This window comes from Dendrobates tinctorius, unplaced genomic scaffold, assembly GCF_039654945.1.
Source record: "Dendrobates tinctorius isolate UK_male_01 unplaced genomic scaffold, ASM3965494v1 ptg000144l, whole genome shotgun sequence".
Lineage (NCBI taxonomy): Eukaryota > Metazoa > Chordata > Amphibia > Anura > Dendrobatidae > Dendrobates > Dendrobates tinctorius.
Genome location: NW_027361811.1, coordinates 8,020,001 through 8,037,892, shown reverse-complemented (window position 1 = coordinate 8,037,892; position 17,892 = coordinate 8,020,001). Strand labels below are relative to the sequence as shown.

At 43.0% G+C, this 17,892-nt stretch overlaps 1 protein-coding gene across 7 annotated transcripts in view; it reads right to left on the bottom strand.

The window, feature by feature from the left end:
• AGTPBP1 (ATP/GTP binding carboxypeptidase 1) overlaps positions 1-17,892 on the bottom strand; it is a 261,694-nt gene that overhangs the window by 108,264 nt on the left and 135,538 nt on the right. For all 7 annotated transcript variants that reach the window (XM_073546002.1, XM_073546003.1, XM_073546006.1 and 4 more), the window contains one exon: positions 2,223-2,431. In XM_073546002.1, the coding sequence (XP_073402103.1) occupies positions 2,223-2,431 (209 nt within the window). The remainder of the gene's footprint in view (positions 1-2,222; positions 2,432-17,892) is intronic.

The window sequence follows — 17,892 nt, the reverse complement described above, 5'->3', positions numbered from 1 at the left end:
AGCGACCAGACACAGGTCGGCAAATCCTGAGGTCAGACCCACCTCAAGGATTACGGTAGAAGCAGACAGGCAGATACAGGCACTTGTATGCATCAGTGCCCATCAGACTCAGCTTGCTGAACCACTAGAGACTTACAGAGACTACAGTATTAAAGGGAATCGGCCGAAGTATACAGAGGTGATCCGAAGAGCGGCCCATTGCACTCACATGAGCCTTAAAGTGGACAGGACTCTGTAGAAATCACTAACTGGCTTCTACCTAGGTGGTTTAGACACGTTTTGTTACGTTTGCAAGCTGCTGGGCTGCACCACCAATCGACCACCGCTGGCATATATTGGCTTGTCCCAGCTTTACTGGAAAATGCTCAGTAGCCACACTAGGCTGTGACACAATTAGGTAAACTATAGGAACAAAGTCAACATTTCCGTGCCTAGTAAGTGACGCAGCACAGTGGTCCCGGTCCGTTCTGACCATATGTGTGTGTACTAACCCGTTACATTTTCGTGGTTGAGGGAAACATCTGAATTTAACAGTAAAAGTTCATTAGTGCTTACCGCATTCCTTGTCCACAGCTTTGCTGTAACCTGTGGGACGCCACCCCGGTCCACTTACTGGGCTGCTTGGTGCAGTTTTGAAAGAATACCTGTTTGTCTGATGTAGATGGAGCAGAGCTAAGGTCACATTCACATGTTCAGTTTTTTACATCTGTATTTGTAATCCAAAACCAGGAGTGTGTGATAATACAGAAGTGGTGACGTGTCTCTATTATACTTTTCCTCCGATTGTTCCACTCATGGTTTTGGCTTACACATACTGATGTAAAATACTGACTGTGTGGACGTGGCCTAATTCAGCAGCCTCCTTTATACCCATAAGGCCATGTTCACATGTTCAGTATTTGGTCAGTATTTTACCTCAGTATCTGTAATCCAAAACCAGGAGTGGGTGATAATACAGAAGTGGTGACGTGTCTCTATTATACTTTTCCTTCGATTGTCCCACTCCTGGTTTTGGCTTACAAATACCATATTTTTTGGATTACAAGATGCACTTTTTCTCCCCAAATTTGAGGAAAATGGGGGTGCATCTTATAATCCAAATGTAGATTATTGGGGAGGGAGCACCACTGCAGGATGCTCGCAGCAGCAGGAATGGAGAGATGCGAGGCTGTTCGAGGTCCAGACTTTCAGAAAATGTTGGGAGGCCACCCACTTCCCATTGATTTGACAGCAGTGGACTTCGGGAAAATGGCTGCCAGAGTAGGCGCATGCACGGAATAAGATCTCGAGAGACAGGAACTCTGGCAGCCAGAGACCACCGCAGTGAAAAAGGATGGGAAGTGTGGGGACTCCTGACATTTTCTGAAAGTCCGGAGCCTGTGCAGCCTCGCTCTGCCTAACACCCCCTCCTCCCAGCAGGACCCCACTCCTGACGCCACCAGATTACTGCAGCAGGGCCCCTGCCACCTGGGACCCCGCTCCGCCGATAAGCTACCGTAAAAGCTGACTATAAGATGCACCACCATTTTATTTAAAAAAAAAAATCTTATTTTCATCCCCAAAATTTGGTGTGTGTCTTATGATCCACAAAATACGGTATGAATGTAAAATACTGACAAAATAGTGAATGTGGCTTTAGCACTGCTTCATCAACATCAGACAAACCGGTATTCTATCAAAACTACACCAAGCAGCCCAGTAAGTGATACATACCTGGAATCAGGCATATATATATATATATATATATATATATATATATATAGTAAAAACTTGGTGACAGATTACCTTTAATAAACGGTATATTGCAAAATGACTTCTTATTAGCACTATCCAACACTCCCCATGTATGAAGATGGTAATAAACCCTTAATGGTGGTATAAGGATTGCCAGATTCCATTTACAATACAATGGTTACAAAACTTGAGTTGTCAAGTTTAAAAAGGTTGCACAGTATTGTAAATGGACAGGCGTGTATCTAGAAACAGTGCCACACCTGTCCATGGGTTGTGCCTCAGGGAAGGTCATTGACTAGCATCACTAGAACGAAAGCTGCGGATTGTTTTTGAAAGAGTAACTCTCCTCGCTACACTTCAGGGATGACTCGAGCGTTCCACCAGCAGACCTGTAGAGCCACCTCTTCGAGCACTTAATATAACCTGGGTACCCATGTACAGACATACAAATTGAGACTAAACAGGTTTGCATTTTGAGAAATACTTACTTGTGAGGAGTTATATAAAATCTTCATACCATTAGCATCTATGAAAGCTTTTCTACCCAGCTTGATGTTAGTAATGCTTTTAAGGCACTGCAGAATGCCTTTTCGGATCAACATGTGCCTGTGCCTGGTGTCATGACGATGCCAGTCCAAATATATTGTTAAAAGCCCTTGAACGTATCCTCGGTCTACTGCTTTTCTGGCATTCGTCTCTAAGGTTAAACATTAAAAGGGAGAAATAAAGATTATCCTGAATGCAAAGGAGAAATCATGGCAGAAATGCGATTCAGTGTTAGTGGCTGAGATCCAAAGCCATCATTAAAGGGAACCTGTCAGCATGAACATGCAGGCACCATGTTATAGAACAGGGGGAGCTGAGCAGATTGATATATAGTTTTGGAGAACAGTATAATCTGTGTTTTCATCATTTAATCTCTAAACTTTCTGGGATTTTCAGTCCGGTGGGCGGTCCTATCAGTGACTGACAGCTATCTTTGTATAATAGTGCATAGGGAGGAAGCTGTCAGTCATTGATAGGACCGCCCACCGGACCAAAAGTCAGTCACTGATAGGACCGCCCACCGGACCAAAAGTCCCAGAAAGAGCAGACGTTAAAGTGATTAAAACCCCAACCTTTTCTCACAAAACTCTATATCAATCTACTCAGCTCCTCCTGCTCTAGAACATGATGATAGCAGATTGGACTGCATTTTCATGGTGACATGTTCCCTTTAAAGCCACTCAGACTTTTTTTATTTTAATGCAGGCACAAAATATAAGTCAATTTTTGATACATGTATAGAGAAAAAACCCCGAGGCATAAAAAAAAAATCAATTTTCCTTATTATAATTTTATTGGTATGATCAGTCACACAGTACCACCAACGTTTCGGCCTATGAGGCCATTATCAAGGGGTTTATCTGAATAAAACACAATAAATAAAACAGTTTTTTCTCTATATATATTTGCATTTTCCTGACGGCATCACATTGCATATTGCTTTCCCCTTTATCTACTGTATATATCAATTTTTGATACAGTAAGAAAGGGAAAAAAATCGAATGTTGTGAATGTTACAAGTGACAGCTGTGTCAGGTCGTTGCTACACCCAGAAGCTAAAAAACTGGTTCAGAAATGGTGTGAGAAATTTAATATGGGTTGTGTAGAATGTTTTTGTTTACTTCTAAATGACACAGCCCTAAACTGCATCCATTCCCTGTGCTTGGTATTGCCACTCAGCAGCACCATGGTCGCACTCATGATTATATACGCTAGCCTCACCAATACTGAACCCCTTTAAAGAGGATCTTTCACTGTATTTATTTAAACTGATTCCCTTCTCCAATTGCTGCTACTCCACCAATTCTGAAACTGTTTCTTTTTCTTCTGTGCCCCTCTGTTCCAGATCTATGACCCCCCAATAATAAAGCACATTTTCCTTTCCACCAACTGGGAGTACACCATAGATATTCTCTGTGGATGTTTGCTTTTGTACCTCTATGACATCCTGTGTTTATGACCAGTCGATTGAAGGGAAAATTTACTTAATTCCCAGGGGGTATAACTTTGGATCGGATAACTTTAACAATGCACGAATGGTGGATGCCAACTGGTGGATCTTAAAGGGAATACATAATCCATAAATGACCTATTCGTTAAATGAGGTTTTTGAGATAAAATGTATTTTATGTTTATTTTACGTTTGGTGATATTTTTCTCCATAAAACAATATTAAAAATGAGAAATCTTGCGACTATCACATTGGCCACTGAGAAAATGGTCTATTTTTTACAGAAGACTTCTCATTATCATCACAGGTGCATTGCAATGACAGGTAACACCTATTAAGGCTGCTATGCCCGAGTAGGGCCCCCACCACCTACATGAAGAGTGCTTGTCTCAGTGGTCTTAAAGGAACCCTGTCAGCAGGATTGTGCGCAGTAACCTACAGACAGTGTCAGGTTGGCGCCGTTATACTGATTACAGTGATACCTTGGGTGATGAAATCCAACGAATGAATACCTAACATACTGATGAGGCAAAAAACGCTTCTGCAGGCAGGTGCCAGCCATGGCACCTGCTCTGCAGCATAATCGCATGTTTAGTGTGCTAAAAATACATTTTCTTGATGTTATCCAGCTAGGGAAAAAAAAATATGGCGCCACACGTGCCTGCGCAGTAGCAGCTATCGGTGTCTAGCTGTGATCTGATAGCTGCTACATGTTACTGGAGAAGAAAAATAAAATTCTTCCTCCAAGTTGGCGCCGCCCGTGCCTGCAGAGTAGCAGCTCTCGGATCACAGTTATAGACACTGATAGCTGCTACTGTGCAGGCACAGGTGGCGCCATCTTAGAGCAGGATTTTTTTTTCTTCTCCAGTAAGATGGTGCTGCCGACACATGCGCAGTAGCAGCTATCAGATCACAGTTAGACACCGATAGCTGCTACTGCGCAGGCGCCAATTTTAAAAAAATGTTTCCTAGCTGGATAACATCAAGTAAATGTATTATTGCCACACTAAACATGCGATTATGCTGCAGAGCAGGTGCTTTCTTCAGTATGTTAGGTATTAATTATGCAAACTAGGGGGCAGGTCAGTGAGGGATTAGTGATCTGTGAGCAGTCTGCATTATGAATATCTAATCAGAGCACCACATACACCAACTCCGACTTAGGACACGAGCATATTATTAACACAAAACTGAAACTAAAGATTAAAGAACAACCATAAGACGGATTTAATCAACCAAGGTATCATTGTAAGGGCAGAGACACACTGCCATATTTCTCATGCGAGAGTTGCATAGTAAAACTGGCACTGGCTGTCGATTCTCCTGACTTGAGCTTGACAGCTGCATAGTAATCCATCACGCTGTCATGCTTAGGTCAAGAGAGGTGCCGGCCAGTCTGTGCAGTGCGATGCGATTATCGCACGAGAAATATGGCAGTGTGATTCCAACCTAATCAGAATAACGGCGCCGACCTGACAGTGTCTGTAGTTTACTGTGCACAATCCTGCTAACAGGTTCCCTTTAATGCAACGTGTACAGACAAAGGGCAGCATCTCATTATTAATTTAACTAATTACCCAGTTTGTCATCATATAGAATCATAGACAAATTTGTGAACAAGGGCCAGGCAATATTACTTGCTGCTGAACAGTGTACCCCCATAATGTCACAGATGAGCACTTGGCACCCCAATCCAACACTGCACCTACAGTCAGAAAGTGTTTGCAGCTTTGAAATTGTTCCATAAAATGAAGTAATTCTCCCATAAAATTATTGCAATTGCACATGTTTTGTTATACACATGTTTATTTCCATTGCATTTTGCATTGGAAAAACATTAAAAAAAAAAAAAAGAAAAAATAGGACATACAAAAATGGGCCAGACAAAATTTTTGGCACCCTCAACTTAATATTGCTAGCACACCCTTTGGAATAAATAACTGCAATCAATTGCTTCCAAATAACCAACAATAAGCTTCTTACATCTCTCAACTGGAATTTTGGAGCACTTTTCTTTTGCAAACTGCTCTAGGTCTCTCATATTTGAAGGGTGCCTTCTTCCTACAGCAATTTTAAGATCTCTTCGCAAGTGTTCAATGTGATTTAGATCCAGACTCATTGCTGACCACTTTAGAACTCTCCAGCGCTTTGCTTCCATCCATTTCTGGGTGCTTCTTGAACTATGTTTGGGGTCATTGTCCTGCTGGAAGACCCATGATCTAGTGCACAAACCCAGCTTTATGACACTGGGGACTACATGGTGACCCAAAATCCTTTGGTATTCTTCAGATTTCACGAAGCCTTGCACACACACAGTCAAGACACCCAGGGTCAGAGACAGCAAAACAACCCCAAAACATCTTTAACCTCCACCATATTTGACTGTAGGTACAGTGTTCTTTTCTTTATAGGCCTCATTCCGTTTTCGGTAAACAATGGAATGATGTGCTTTATCAAAAAACTTTATCTTTGTCTCATCTGTCCACAAGACGTTTTCCCAACAGGATTTTGGCTTACTCAAGTACATTTTAGCAAACTGAGGTCTAGCGTTTTTATGTCTCTGTATTAGAAGTGGGGTGCTCTTGGGACACCTGCCATAGCATTTCAATTCATTCATATGTTGACGGATAGTTCACACTGATACTGATGCACCGTGAGCCTGCAGGACAGATTGACTTTCTTTGGAACTTGATTGGGGCTGCTTATCCATCATCCAAACTTTCCTGCATTTCTACCTTTAATCAATTTTTCTCTAGGGAGACTAGCTACAGTGCTATCGGGTGTAAACTTCTTGATTATGTTGCACACTATAGACTAAAGGACATCAAGATTTCAGGAGATGGACTTATAACCTTGAGATTGAGGACTTGAGAAACAAAATTGCTGAACAATATCAGACCGTTCTCTTCTTTTTCTGTTTGTCACGGTACACACAGACACACAATGCAAAGACTGAGTCATTTTTATATGGTTTCAGGTGTGATGTTTATCTCCAGAGAACTCAATCTGTACATGCGCCGCATCCTGCGGCAATTTTTCCAAAGCCCACCTGCGCCAACAACTTATGACAGCCCAGACATCGCCCCTCCCCTGCCGCCGCCGGCATCCAGAAGAAGCGACCCTGCCTCCTCTAACACCCCCCCCCCTGCTCCACCACCCCCTGGTAAGCTACAGTTAAAACAGACTATAAGACATATCACCATTTTATTTAAAACATAACCATGCGTCTCATGGTTATGTATGTCTTATAATCTGTAAAAATACGGTATGTTCAATTTGCCTTTTTTTCGTTTTTGTTGTTCCAATACCCAGAAAGGAAATAAACGTGTATAACAAAAACAAGTGTAATAGCAATAGTTTTCTGGGAGAAATACTTCGTTTTGGAACAATTTCAAGGGTTCCAACCCTTTCAACCATAACTGTATATACAGTACATAGTTGATAACCAATCACAATAGGCAATGTCACAGCTCCCCAGTTTAACCTCCCTTCATAGTGACGTGCAAATGCTCATTAGTCTGTTGTTGCTAATAAAACTGCATAGTTTCTTGAAACTATGTATTAGAATAGTAGAAAGTATATAGTATACAGTAAATGTAGAAAGTATATGTTTAGAATAGTCACAGTGGATAGTGTGGAAATTGCAAGTTTTCCATTTTTTTAAACAGATCAATATGTGAAAAAAAGAAAACATGTTAAAAAATAAAAAATAAAAACATTTAAAGCGAACCTGTCAGCAGGATTATGCTCAGTAAACTACAGTGTCAGGTCAGCACCGCTATAATGATTAAAACGATACCTGGGTTGATTAAATCCGGCTTGCGTTGTTGTTTAACTGCTTTCCGATATCGAGCACAATAGAACGCCGATGTCGGAATCCCTCCCTTTGATGTGGGATCCGCAAGTGGAATTGCGATCCACCGGCGGCTGTTAACTACCGTATATACTCGAGTACAAGCAGAGTTTTTCAGCACATTTTTTGGGCTGAAAACGTCCCCCTCGGCTTATAAGAGTCCAGAACATGGAGGGGGAGGGGCAGCGGCGGAACAGCGGTAGGAGTCGGCAGCTGCGGCTAACTCTGGTGCCCATTGCTAAAGAGAAATGAATATTCACTGCACTGGCAATGAATATCAATTTTTCTTTCATAGCGCACACAGTGTCAGTCGCAGCAGGCGGCTCATGCAACTGCCAGGTGGTCACGTGTGCCGCTAATTAAGAGAAATGAATGATCATTTCTCTAAAGTAGCGGCACACATGACCGCCCTTCGGCTGACACTGTACACGCTACTTAATAGTCACTGCAAGTGGAATTGCGATCCACCGGCGGCTGTTAACTACCGTATATACTCGAGTACAAGCCGAGTTTTTCAGCACATTTTTTGGGCTGAAAACGTCCCCCTCGGCTTATAAGAGTCCAGAACATGGAGGGGGAGGGGCAGCGGCGGAACAGCGGTAGGAGTCGGCGGCTGCGGCTAACTCTGGTGCCCATTGCTAAAGAGAAATGAATATTCACTGCACTGGCAATGAATATCAATTTTTCTTTCATAGCGCACACAGTGTCAGTCGCAGCAGGCGGCTCATGCAACTGCCAGGTGGTCACGTGTGCCGCTAATTAAGAGAAATGAATAATCATTTTTCTAAAGTAGCAGCACACATGACCGCCCTTCGGCTGACACTGTACACGCTACTTAATAGTCACTGCCCTCCACACATATAATTCCGGCATGAGGAGCGGTGAGTATTCTGAAAGCTGTGCTCTGCTTGTGAGCAGCGCATGACATCCCTGCCGTGCGCTGCTTACATGCATAAATCAGCTGTTGATACCAGAACAAGACGCTGCGAGGGAGCGCAGGAAGATAAGTGTAATGGTTTAATTTTTTTAAATGTTTTTTGATGGGGGCCGATCATACCAGGATAAGAATGGGGTCAAGCATACACGAATAGAGTTGGAGCCATGTATACAAGGCTAGGGATGGGGCCATGCATACAAGACTAGTGATGGATCCATGCATACAAGGATGGGGATGGAGCCATGCATACAAGGACGGGGATGGAGCCATGCATACCAGAATGGGGATGGAGCCATGCATACAAGGATGGGGATGGAGCCATGCATACAAGGATGGGGATGGAGCCATGCATACAAGGATGGGGATGGAGCCATGCATACAAGGATGGGGATGGAGCCATGCATACAAGGATGGGGATGGAGCCATGCATACAAGCATGGGGATGGAGCCATGCATACAAGGACGGGGATGGAGCCATGCATACAAGCATGGGGATGGAGCCATGCATACAAGGACGAAGATGGATCCATGCATACAAGGACGGGGATGGAGCCATGCATACATGGGCGGGGATGGAGCCATGCATACATGGACGGGGATGGAGCCATGCATACATGGACGGGGATGGAGCCATCCATACATGGACGGGGATGGATCCATGCATACATGGACGGGGATGGAGCCATGCATACATGGACGGGGATGGAGCCATGCATACAAGGATGGGGATGGAGCCATGCATACAAGGATGGGGATGGAGCCATGCATACAAGGATGGGGATGGAGCCATGCATACAAGGATGGGGATGGAGCCATGCATACAAGGATGGGGATGGAGCCATGCATACAAGGATGGGGATGGAGCCATGCATACAAGGATGGGGATGGAGCCATGCATACAAGGATGGGGATGGAGCCATGCATACAAGGATGGGGATGGAGCCATGCATACAAGGATGGGGATGGAGCCATGCATACAAGGATGGGGATGGAGCCATGCATACAAGGATGGGGATGGAGCCATGCATACAAGGATGGGGATGGAGCCATGCATACAAGGATGGGGATGGAGCCATGCATACAAGGATGGGGATGGAGCCATGCATACAAGGATGGGGATGGAGCCATGCATACAAGACTAGGGATGGAGCCATGCATACAAGACTAGGGATGGAGCCATGCATACAAGACTAGGGATGGGGCCATGCATACAAGACTAGGGATGGAGCCATGCATAAAAGGATAGGGAATGAGAAGTCTGCATGCTATAGAAGCGATCCACCTGCAAAAAATGATTGTCCCATAGTGGGACAAAGTGTAAAACTTAGAATAAAGTAAAAAAAAAAATTAAAAAAAAATAATAATAATAATAATAAATAAATATTTATTCTATCACTAAATAAATATTTGAATGAAAAAAAAATCTAAACAATAAAAGTACATATGTTTGGTATCGCCGTGTCCGTAATGACCTGACCTATAAAACTGTCCCACTAGTCAACCCCTTTAGTGAATATCTCAAAAAAGGCAAAAAACAATGCTTTATCATCATACCGCCAAACAGAAAGTGGAACACGCGATCAAAAAGATGGATATAAATAAACATGGCACCGCTGAAAACATCATCTTGTCCCACAATAAACAAGCCGCCATATAGCGCAGCGTCATCAGCGAAAAAATAAAAAAGTTATAGATGTCAGAATAAAGTGATGCAAAAACAATTATTTTTTCTATAAAATTGATTTTATTGTATAAAAGCACCAAAACATAAAAAAAATATAAATGAGGTATTGCTGTAATTGTACTGAACCAAAGAATAAAACTGCATTATCAATTCCTCAAAAGAAATTCATGAATTGCTGGTTTTCGCTCATTTTTTCTCCCAAAAATCGGAATAGAAAGTGATCAAAAATGTCATGTGCCCGAAAATTATACCAATAAAAACGTCAGCTCGTCCTGCATAAAACAAGACCTCATATGACTGTGAGCCAAAATATGTAAAAATTATAGCTCTTAAAATGTGGTGATGCGAAAACTATTTTTGCAATGAAAAGCGTCTTTTAGCGTGTGACAGCTGACAAAACAGAAAAACCTGCTATAATGCCTCTTTCACACGTCCTGATATTTCCAGTACTGGAGATGTCAGTGTCCGTGTGTGTAATACTTGTGGCATGTATGTGCCGCATCAGTACCACACGGACGGGCGCCAGGGAAGAAGCGTTGCAGTAAGCGCTGATCCCCGGCGCCAGGTGCTGAACACGGCTCTCATCATTCTCTCCTGCTCTGCTGGCGATCGGCGCGAGCAGGGGAGAATGAGGAGAGTTTCATTTAACCCCTTAACGACCGCCGATACGCCTTTTAACGGCGGCAGTTAAGGTTACTTAAACCACAGCGCCGCTTTTTAAGGGTGCTGAGGTTTAAGGTTATAGCGGCCCCCAGCATCAGAATGTCTCCGGGGTCTAGGCTGCCGGGGGTAGCAAAGACACAAGAGAACATAATTCGGGTCGGTTTTCACCGACGTCGGTGTGGCGATTGCCGTTATTAACGGTATAACGGCGACCGCAAAAAAAAACAAACAGATTTTCCATTTAATTTCTCTCTCTTATGTGATCACACATCAGAGGAGAGAAAAATAGGGCTCCCCGGTCCCCCCCCCCTCCGGTACCTCTGTTGCCCCCCGGGCCGCCCGCTTCTCCTTCGGGGAGAAAATGGCGGACACATGCGCAGTGCGCCTACCGAGATCTGCCGGCCGGCACCCAGCAACAATAGGAGATTATTTCTTATTGGTTCAATTTGATTATTGTGATAGACCCTATCACAGTGATCAAAATAAAAAAAAATAGTAAGTCAAACCCCCTTTATCACCCCCTTAGTTATGGAAAAATAATAAAATAAAAAAATGTATTTATTTCCATTTTCCCATTAGGGTTAGAGTTGGGCTAAAGTGCGTTGGGCTAAAGTTAGGATTAGGATTGGGGCTAAAGTTAGGGTTGATCAAAAAGCAGGTGAATTCCAGCAGGATCCACAGGAAATCTTGATCACTTAAAAAGTAACTTTTATTCGATTTCATAAAATATGAACAAATCAGGTGTTCAATACAAGAATAGCACTTAGCAGCACAGCACACATAGCAGCATAATCCAATGCGCTTCGACTCTAGGTCTTAATCATGGCATAATGGTATAGGCAATGTTCACATTTAAAAAGTATACTCCCCATTCCAATCAGGTGTTGTAATCATGACGAGTGTTTCAGGTTCAAGAAATAAACCAAATAGCTGGATATGGACACAAAATCATTAAAACAAAACTGCCTTTAACGAAAGGACTAATAAAAACTTATATTTCATCCAAGAAGAATCCCAGAATGACATAAATTCACAATAGAAAAAAAAATTTTGTATGTGAAATATAAGTGGATTATATATATTGTGAGGTAGCACTGTCATTTAAGTAGGGGATCACTCGCTTGGCAGCCATAAAATCAGATCCGGCACAGGTTTAGGAATATCCATAATGGTCCATGCGGTTTATTAAACATCATAAACCATGACCAGCAACATATAAACGGCATAGCGTCCATGACAGAACTTCACTGTGTTAGTAATGTCCAATACGCAGGCTTTTCAGCCTCACCATTATATCTCACCCCGTCAGGGTTCTCTCATGGCTGCTTCTCCATACTGCAGACATTCATTCCCTCCAGGGAACTCTCAGGCACTTGCAGCCATTACTCACAGCGTCCACAAGTGCTGCAGGAAGCCCCATCTCAGCGGGACCTTCCACACTGGACCAACCGGGTCCAAGCATTCACCACCTGTGACCTACCCTGGTCACATTATATGGTTCATAGCCACGCCCACCGGGGTCACATGACTGACCTCATCACAGGTCCTTCAAGCATTTACACATTCTTTACAAAAGTGCTTTAAACATACCCCCTGGGTGGGTTTGTAGGTAACCAGGCCTGCCCATCTCTCTAGTTACCTGGAGACTTCTCCCTTACACATTGAAATAACACCTAAGCAATATCATTGCTGAACAACACGTCTCCATCCCAAAGCCACCCACTTTGGGATACATAACGGCCATTCCGTATTCTGCCATTCATCCTTTCTCCTTGGACATCCACACAGCACCCCCTAGCGGACTCAGTGGTTACTACACCACAATATCAAAAAATTAATATTGTAAGATCAAATCTTGACTTTGATTTATACCAGTCGGTATTCTTGTTTCCAGAGTGAATATCCAGAACGATTCTCTGTTGAGAAGTTTGCATTTATGATCGCCACCTCTATGAGGGCGATAAACTTTCTCAATAGCACAAAATTTTAATCCGTTTACATCTACCTTATGAATTCTGGCAAAATGTTTAGAAACCGCTGATGAGGAAAACGCTTGAGAATTGGCAGCATCTGATATATGCCATCTGATCCTAGGTTTAGCGCACAGGTAGTGCAGCCAACATACTGCAATTTACACAAAACACGTTCTACAAGATAAATCACAATTATCATTGCAATTAATAAAATTACGAATGTGATATTAGAATTGTGTATAGATTGAAATTTATCCGTTTTATTAACATGATGACACGCAATACATCGTTTTGCCCCACATCCATAGAATCCTTGTATATTTAACCACTTTTTTTTCCCCTTGCTTGTGATGTATTGTCTCCAAGAAGACTGGGTGATAATAGGGACCCCAAAGTGGGGGCTTTTTTAGCTACAAATCTTACATCATTACTCAGGATTTCCTTTAAATTTCATATCTTAATTCAATGTTGGAAGATATTTTTTAATACTACTCACAATATCACCATACTGGGGACTATATTCTGTTGAAAAAGTTATGCCCGAAAAATGGTTCTCATTATCATTTTTAGATTTATATAATAAAGTCTTAGGCTGTGTGCCCACGATGCGATTTTTAAGCGATTTTCGGCGCGAAAACGTTTAAAAATCGTGTACAGAACGCCCCCCATGAATTCCTATGGCATTCCGCACATGCTGTGCTAATGCTGCGCTTTTTTCCGCGGCGGAAACGCATCGTGGAAAAAAATCGCAGCATGATCATTCTTTTGTGCGGAATCGCAAAGAATTGCCGCGATTCCGCACCCATAGGAATGCATGAGAATCGCTTACTTCCCGCATGTGGCTATGCCCACCATGCAGGAAGTTGAGCGTCTCATGTGCGGTTGGTACCCACGGTGTGGAGGAGAGGAGACTGTCCTCCAGGCCCTGGGTACCATACCCCTGTAAAAAAAAGAATAAAAAATAAAAAAATCGGGGTATATTTACCTTCCGACGTCCCGCGCTGCATTCCCGGCCTAAGGCTACTTTCACACATCCGGTGTGTGGGGTCCGGCGGCGTGCGGCGAAAAGCCGGGCCGCCGGATCCGGCCTGCAGCCGTGACACCGGATGTGTGTGCGGCGTCTGATACGGCTCGGACGTGATTTAAAGGAGCCGCAGCAGGAGGTGGACAGAGACAGCCGCTGAGAGAGACAGCTGCTGAAAGGGAGGTGAGGGGAGGGTAGGAGAGGAGAGGGGAGGGGAGAGGAGAGGGGAGGGGAGAGGAGAGGGGGTTGGAGAGAGAGAGAGATGTGGGGTTAACACTCAGTGTCCGGGCGAGAGAATCTCTCTCTCTTGCCGGGCACTTGTGGGGTTAACCCCACAGAGAGATCTCTCTCTCTCACCCAGACACTGTGAGTGTTAACCCCACAAGTGCCCGGCGAGAGAGATCTCTCACAAGTGTCTGGGTGACAGAGAGAGATCTCTCTCTCTCTCACCGGGCACTTGTGGGGTTAACATTCACAGAGTCCGGGCATGCGCTGTGGAAAAAGCCGGTCCGGCGCTGAGAAAAAACGTTGCAGAGAACGTTTTTTCCAGACGCCGGACCGGCTGTTTTTGCCGGATCTGGCAAAAACCGGATACGCCGCATAGGCATCAGGCGCGATGCGGCGATAATGAAACTCTATGGGGAAAAAAACGGATCCGGTGGCAACAGGCGCCGGATCAGGTTTTTACACTTTTCGCCGCATCGCGCCTGATGCACAAAAACTGATGTGTGAAAGTAGCCTAAGCGTTCCCAGTAATGCCTTGCGGCAAGGTCCTGTTATGACGTGGTCTCTCGAGATCGCTATAGTAACGCGAGACTACGTCATCACTGGTCTCGCAAGGCATTACTGGGAACGCTGATGCCAGGGATGGCAGCGCGGGACGTCGGAAGGTAAATATACCCCGATTTTTTATTTTTTTAATCATTTTTAACATTTTATCTTTTACTATTGATGCTGCATAGGCGGCCTCAATAGTAAAAAGTTGGTCACACTCGTCAAACACTATGTTTGACAAGTGTGACCAACCTGTCAATCACTTTCCAGGCGATGCTTCAAATCGCTTGGAAAGTGCTTGAGAAAATCGCGGCAAAATCGCAAACAGAATCGCGGTGAAATCGCGCGGAAAAAAACGCGCGATTTCTGGGAAGGAGTCCGGTTTTCAGTGTGCGTTTTAACACGCAACGTGGGCACATAGCCTTACAGTCAATATTATCTATTCTAGCTTTAGCCTTTTTCAAACACCAATCAGGGTATCCCCTGTTAGATAATCTATTGAGAGTATTATTACATTCTTTTTCAAAAATTATTCCATCAGAGCAATTGCGTTTTATTCTGGTAAGTTCCCAAAACGGTATATTATATTTAACGTGTGGCGGGTGGCATGACTGGGCAGCTAAAATGGTGTTGTTGGCTGTAGGTTTCCTGAAGGGGGCAATATTGATCTTTTTCCTATCACAATTAACCTGTAATTTTAAGTCTAAAAAATTAATATCCCAATTATCAAAAAATATGTAAATTTAAGGTTAAAATTATTGTGATTAATATAATCAACAAATGCCACTGCTTCTGATCGAGTCCCCCCATACAAAGAGCAGGTCATCTATAAATCTGCCATACCATTTAATAGATTTACCAAAGGGATTGACATCATTATAGAGAAAAAGTTCCTCCCATCTAGACATTACCAAATTGGCCAAAACCGGAGAGAATTTAGCCCCCATGCTCACACCGCTTTTTTGTAGGAAAAAACGTCCATCAAAACTAAAATAATTATGGGTCAGAAGGAAATTAATGGCAGATATCAAAAAATCTTTAGTTGCGATATTATAAGAGCTAAAAGTATCCAAATGCTAGGATAAACTTTCTATAGCAATATGGTGTGGAATTGCAGGATATAGCCCAACAACATCGCATGCTAACCAGCTGTAATTTTCGTCCCATACAAATTTAGTGTCCTTGATAAAACTAGGTGTATCAACTACAAGCGGTTTTAAAATGATGATCGACCTATGCCCCTAATTTCTCTCCCAAAGCACCTATGCCAGCCACAACAGGTCTTAACGGTGGTGGAAAAATATTTTCGTGCACTTTGGGGAGGGCATGGTAAATTGGAATTATGTGTTCTCCACGTACATGTAATCAGCTATTTTTTTTTATTTATTGCACCAGTAAATAGCGCCTCTTGGATCAAATCATATAGAACTTGATTGTATTCCTTCGTGGGATCTTTTGTTAATTCTGAATAGTTATCAACATTCTCCAAATTTTTTAGGATAAGTTTTTTATATAGACCTGCATTTAATAGCGCAATAGTCCCACGCTTGTCCGCCTGGCGGACTACAAGATCAGTATTAGCTCTATAGCTCTAATTTTGCTAAGAGCATGTCTTTCTATCATTGTTAAAATATCGTGAAATTTTGAAGAACAATTTGTTTTGAGTTGGATAAGGTCCTGTTCTATCATTTCTTGGAATTGATCCAAGACTAATGGACGAGACTGCAACGGGTAATCGAATGGATTATTCATCATAAAACTATCATTCAAATTGAATGTGTTTTGACGGGATTCTGATTCTATAGTTTTTAAATTCAAGATAGACCTTTGTTCTTCAAAATTTCTTACATGCAAGGGTTTGGGTAATTAACTATTTCCGTTATGAGAACATTGTCCCACAGATTCCTTTTCTTGATCAAAAAAATTACATTTTAATGTAAGGTTGCGTGCCAGTCTATTAACATCCAAAATAGTTTTAAAAATGTCAAATTCATTGGTAGGTGAAAAACTTAATCCTTTGCTCAAAGAGATATGCTGATCCGAAATAATGTAGCTAGACAAGTTCCAGATAGGCAAATTTAAAGGGAATCTGTCACTCATTTTTAGTGATAAAGTAAAGATATCATTCAATTGTGTGTCACATAAGGATTCTATTAGGACTTTTGATTCCCCCTGACCCCGCACCTATGATGCATAAATACCTTTTTTTTTTTTCTCGGTTGAGATGTATGTAAATCGCCGCGGTCCAGTCCAACGGGCGGGGCTTATTCACCTTCTCCCCCCCCTCCCTGTCTTGGTCTACGCATTTCTTCATTCTTCTTCCTGCGTTCACATAGTGTTTCCACGCCTGCGCATTGAAAAGGCCTCCGGCGCCTGTGCAGTGGGCTTTGCCCAACTGTGGGCAAAGCATATAATCGGTACTGCGCATGCGCTGGTATTTTTCAGCATGCATCCGGCGTCCAGGAAGAGTGTCCTGCATGTGAAGACTTCCAGGGCATAGATTGCGCTGAAAAATACCGGCGCATGCGCAGTACCGATTATATGCTTTGCCCACAGTTGGGCAAAGCATACTGCCCAAGCGCCGGTGGCCTTTTCAATGCGCAAGCGTGGAAAAACTACCACAGATTCACAGATGAAGTTACGTTCAGCAAGACGAGGAGGGGGGGGGGGTGAATAAGCCCCGCCCATCAGACCAGGGCGATTTACATACATCTCAACCAAGATAAAAAAAGGTATTTATTCATCAAAGGTGTGGGGTCAGGGAGAATCAAAAGTCCTAATAGAATCCTTATGTGACACACAATTGAAGGATATCTTTACATGATATCACTAAAAATGGGTGAGAGATTCCCTTTAACGGTATCTGCTCTTGTGGCGAGTTGGATAGCGATTTACGTCGATGTTTTCTGCCTACCCGCTTCCTCCGTTTTTTGTCCCGGTATTCACACTGGTATTGCTGCCGTTTTTCTTTGCGGTAAGGAAGAGCCTTCACTATTGGATCCTAATGAAGAGTCTGAAAACTCATCCGTAGCAGTAGCATAAGAAGTATCAGAAAAAGTTTCACCTTTTTTAAAGCTTACTTTGTTTTATAGCCACGTTTGTAATGTCGTTATGTGTGCTGTGCTGCTAAGTGCTATTCTTGCATTGAACACTAGATTTGTTCATATTTTATGAAAACGAATAAAAGTTACTTTTTAAGTGATCAAGATTTCCTGTGGATCCTGCTGGAATTCACCTGCTTTTTGATTATCTCT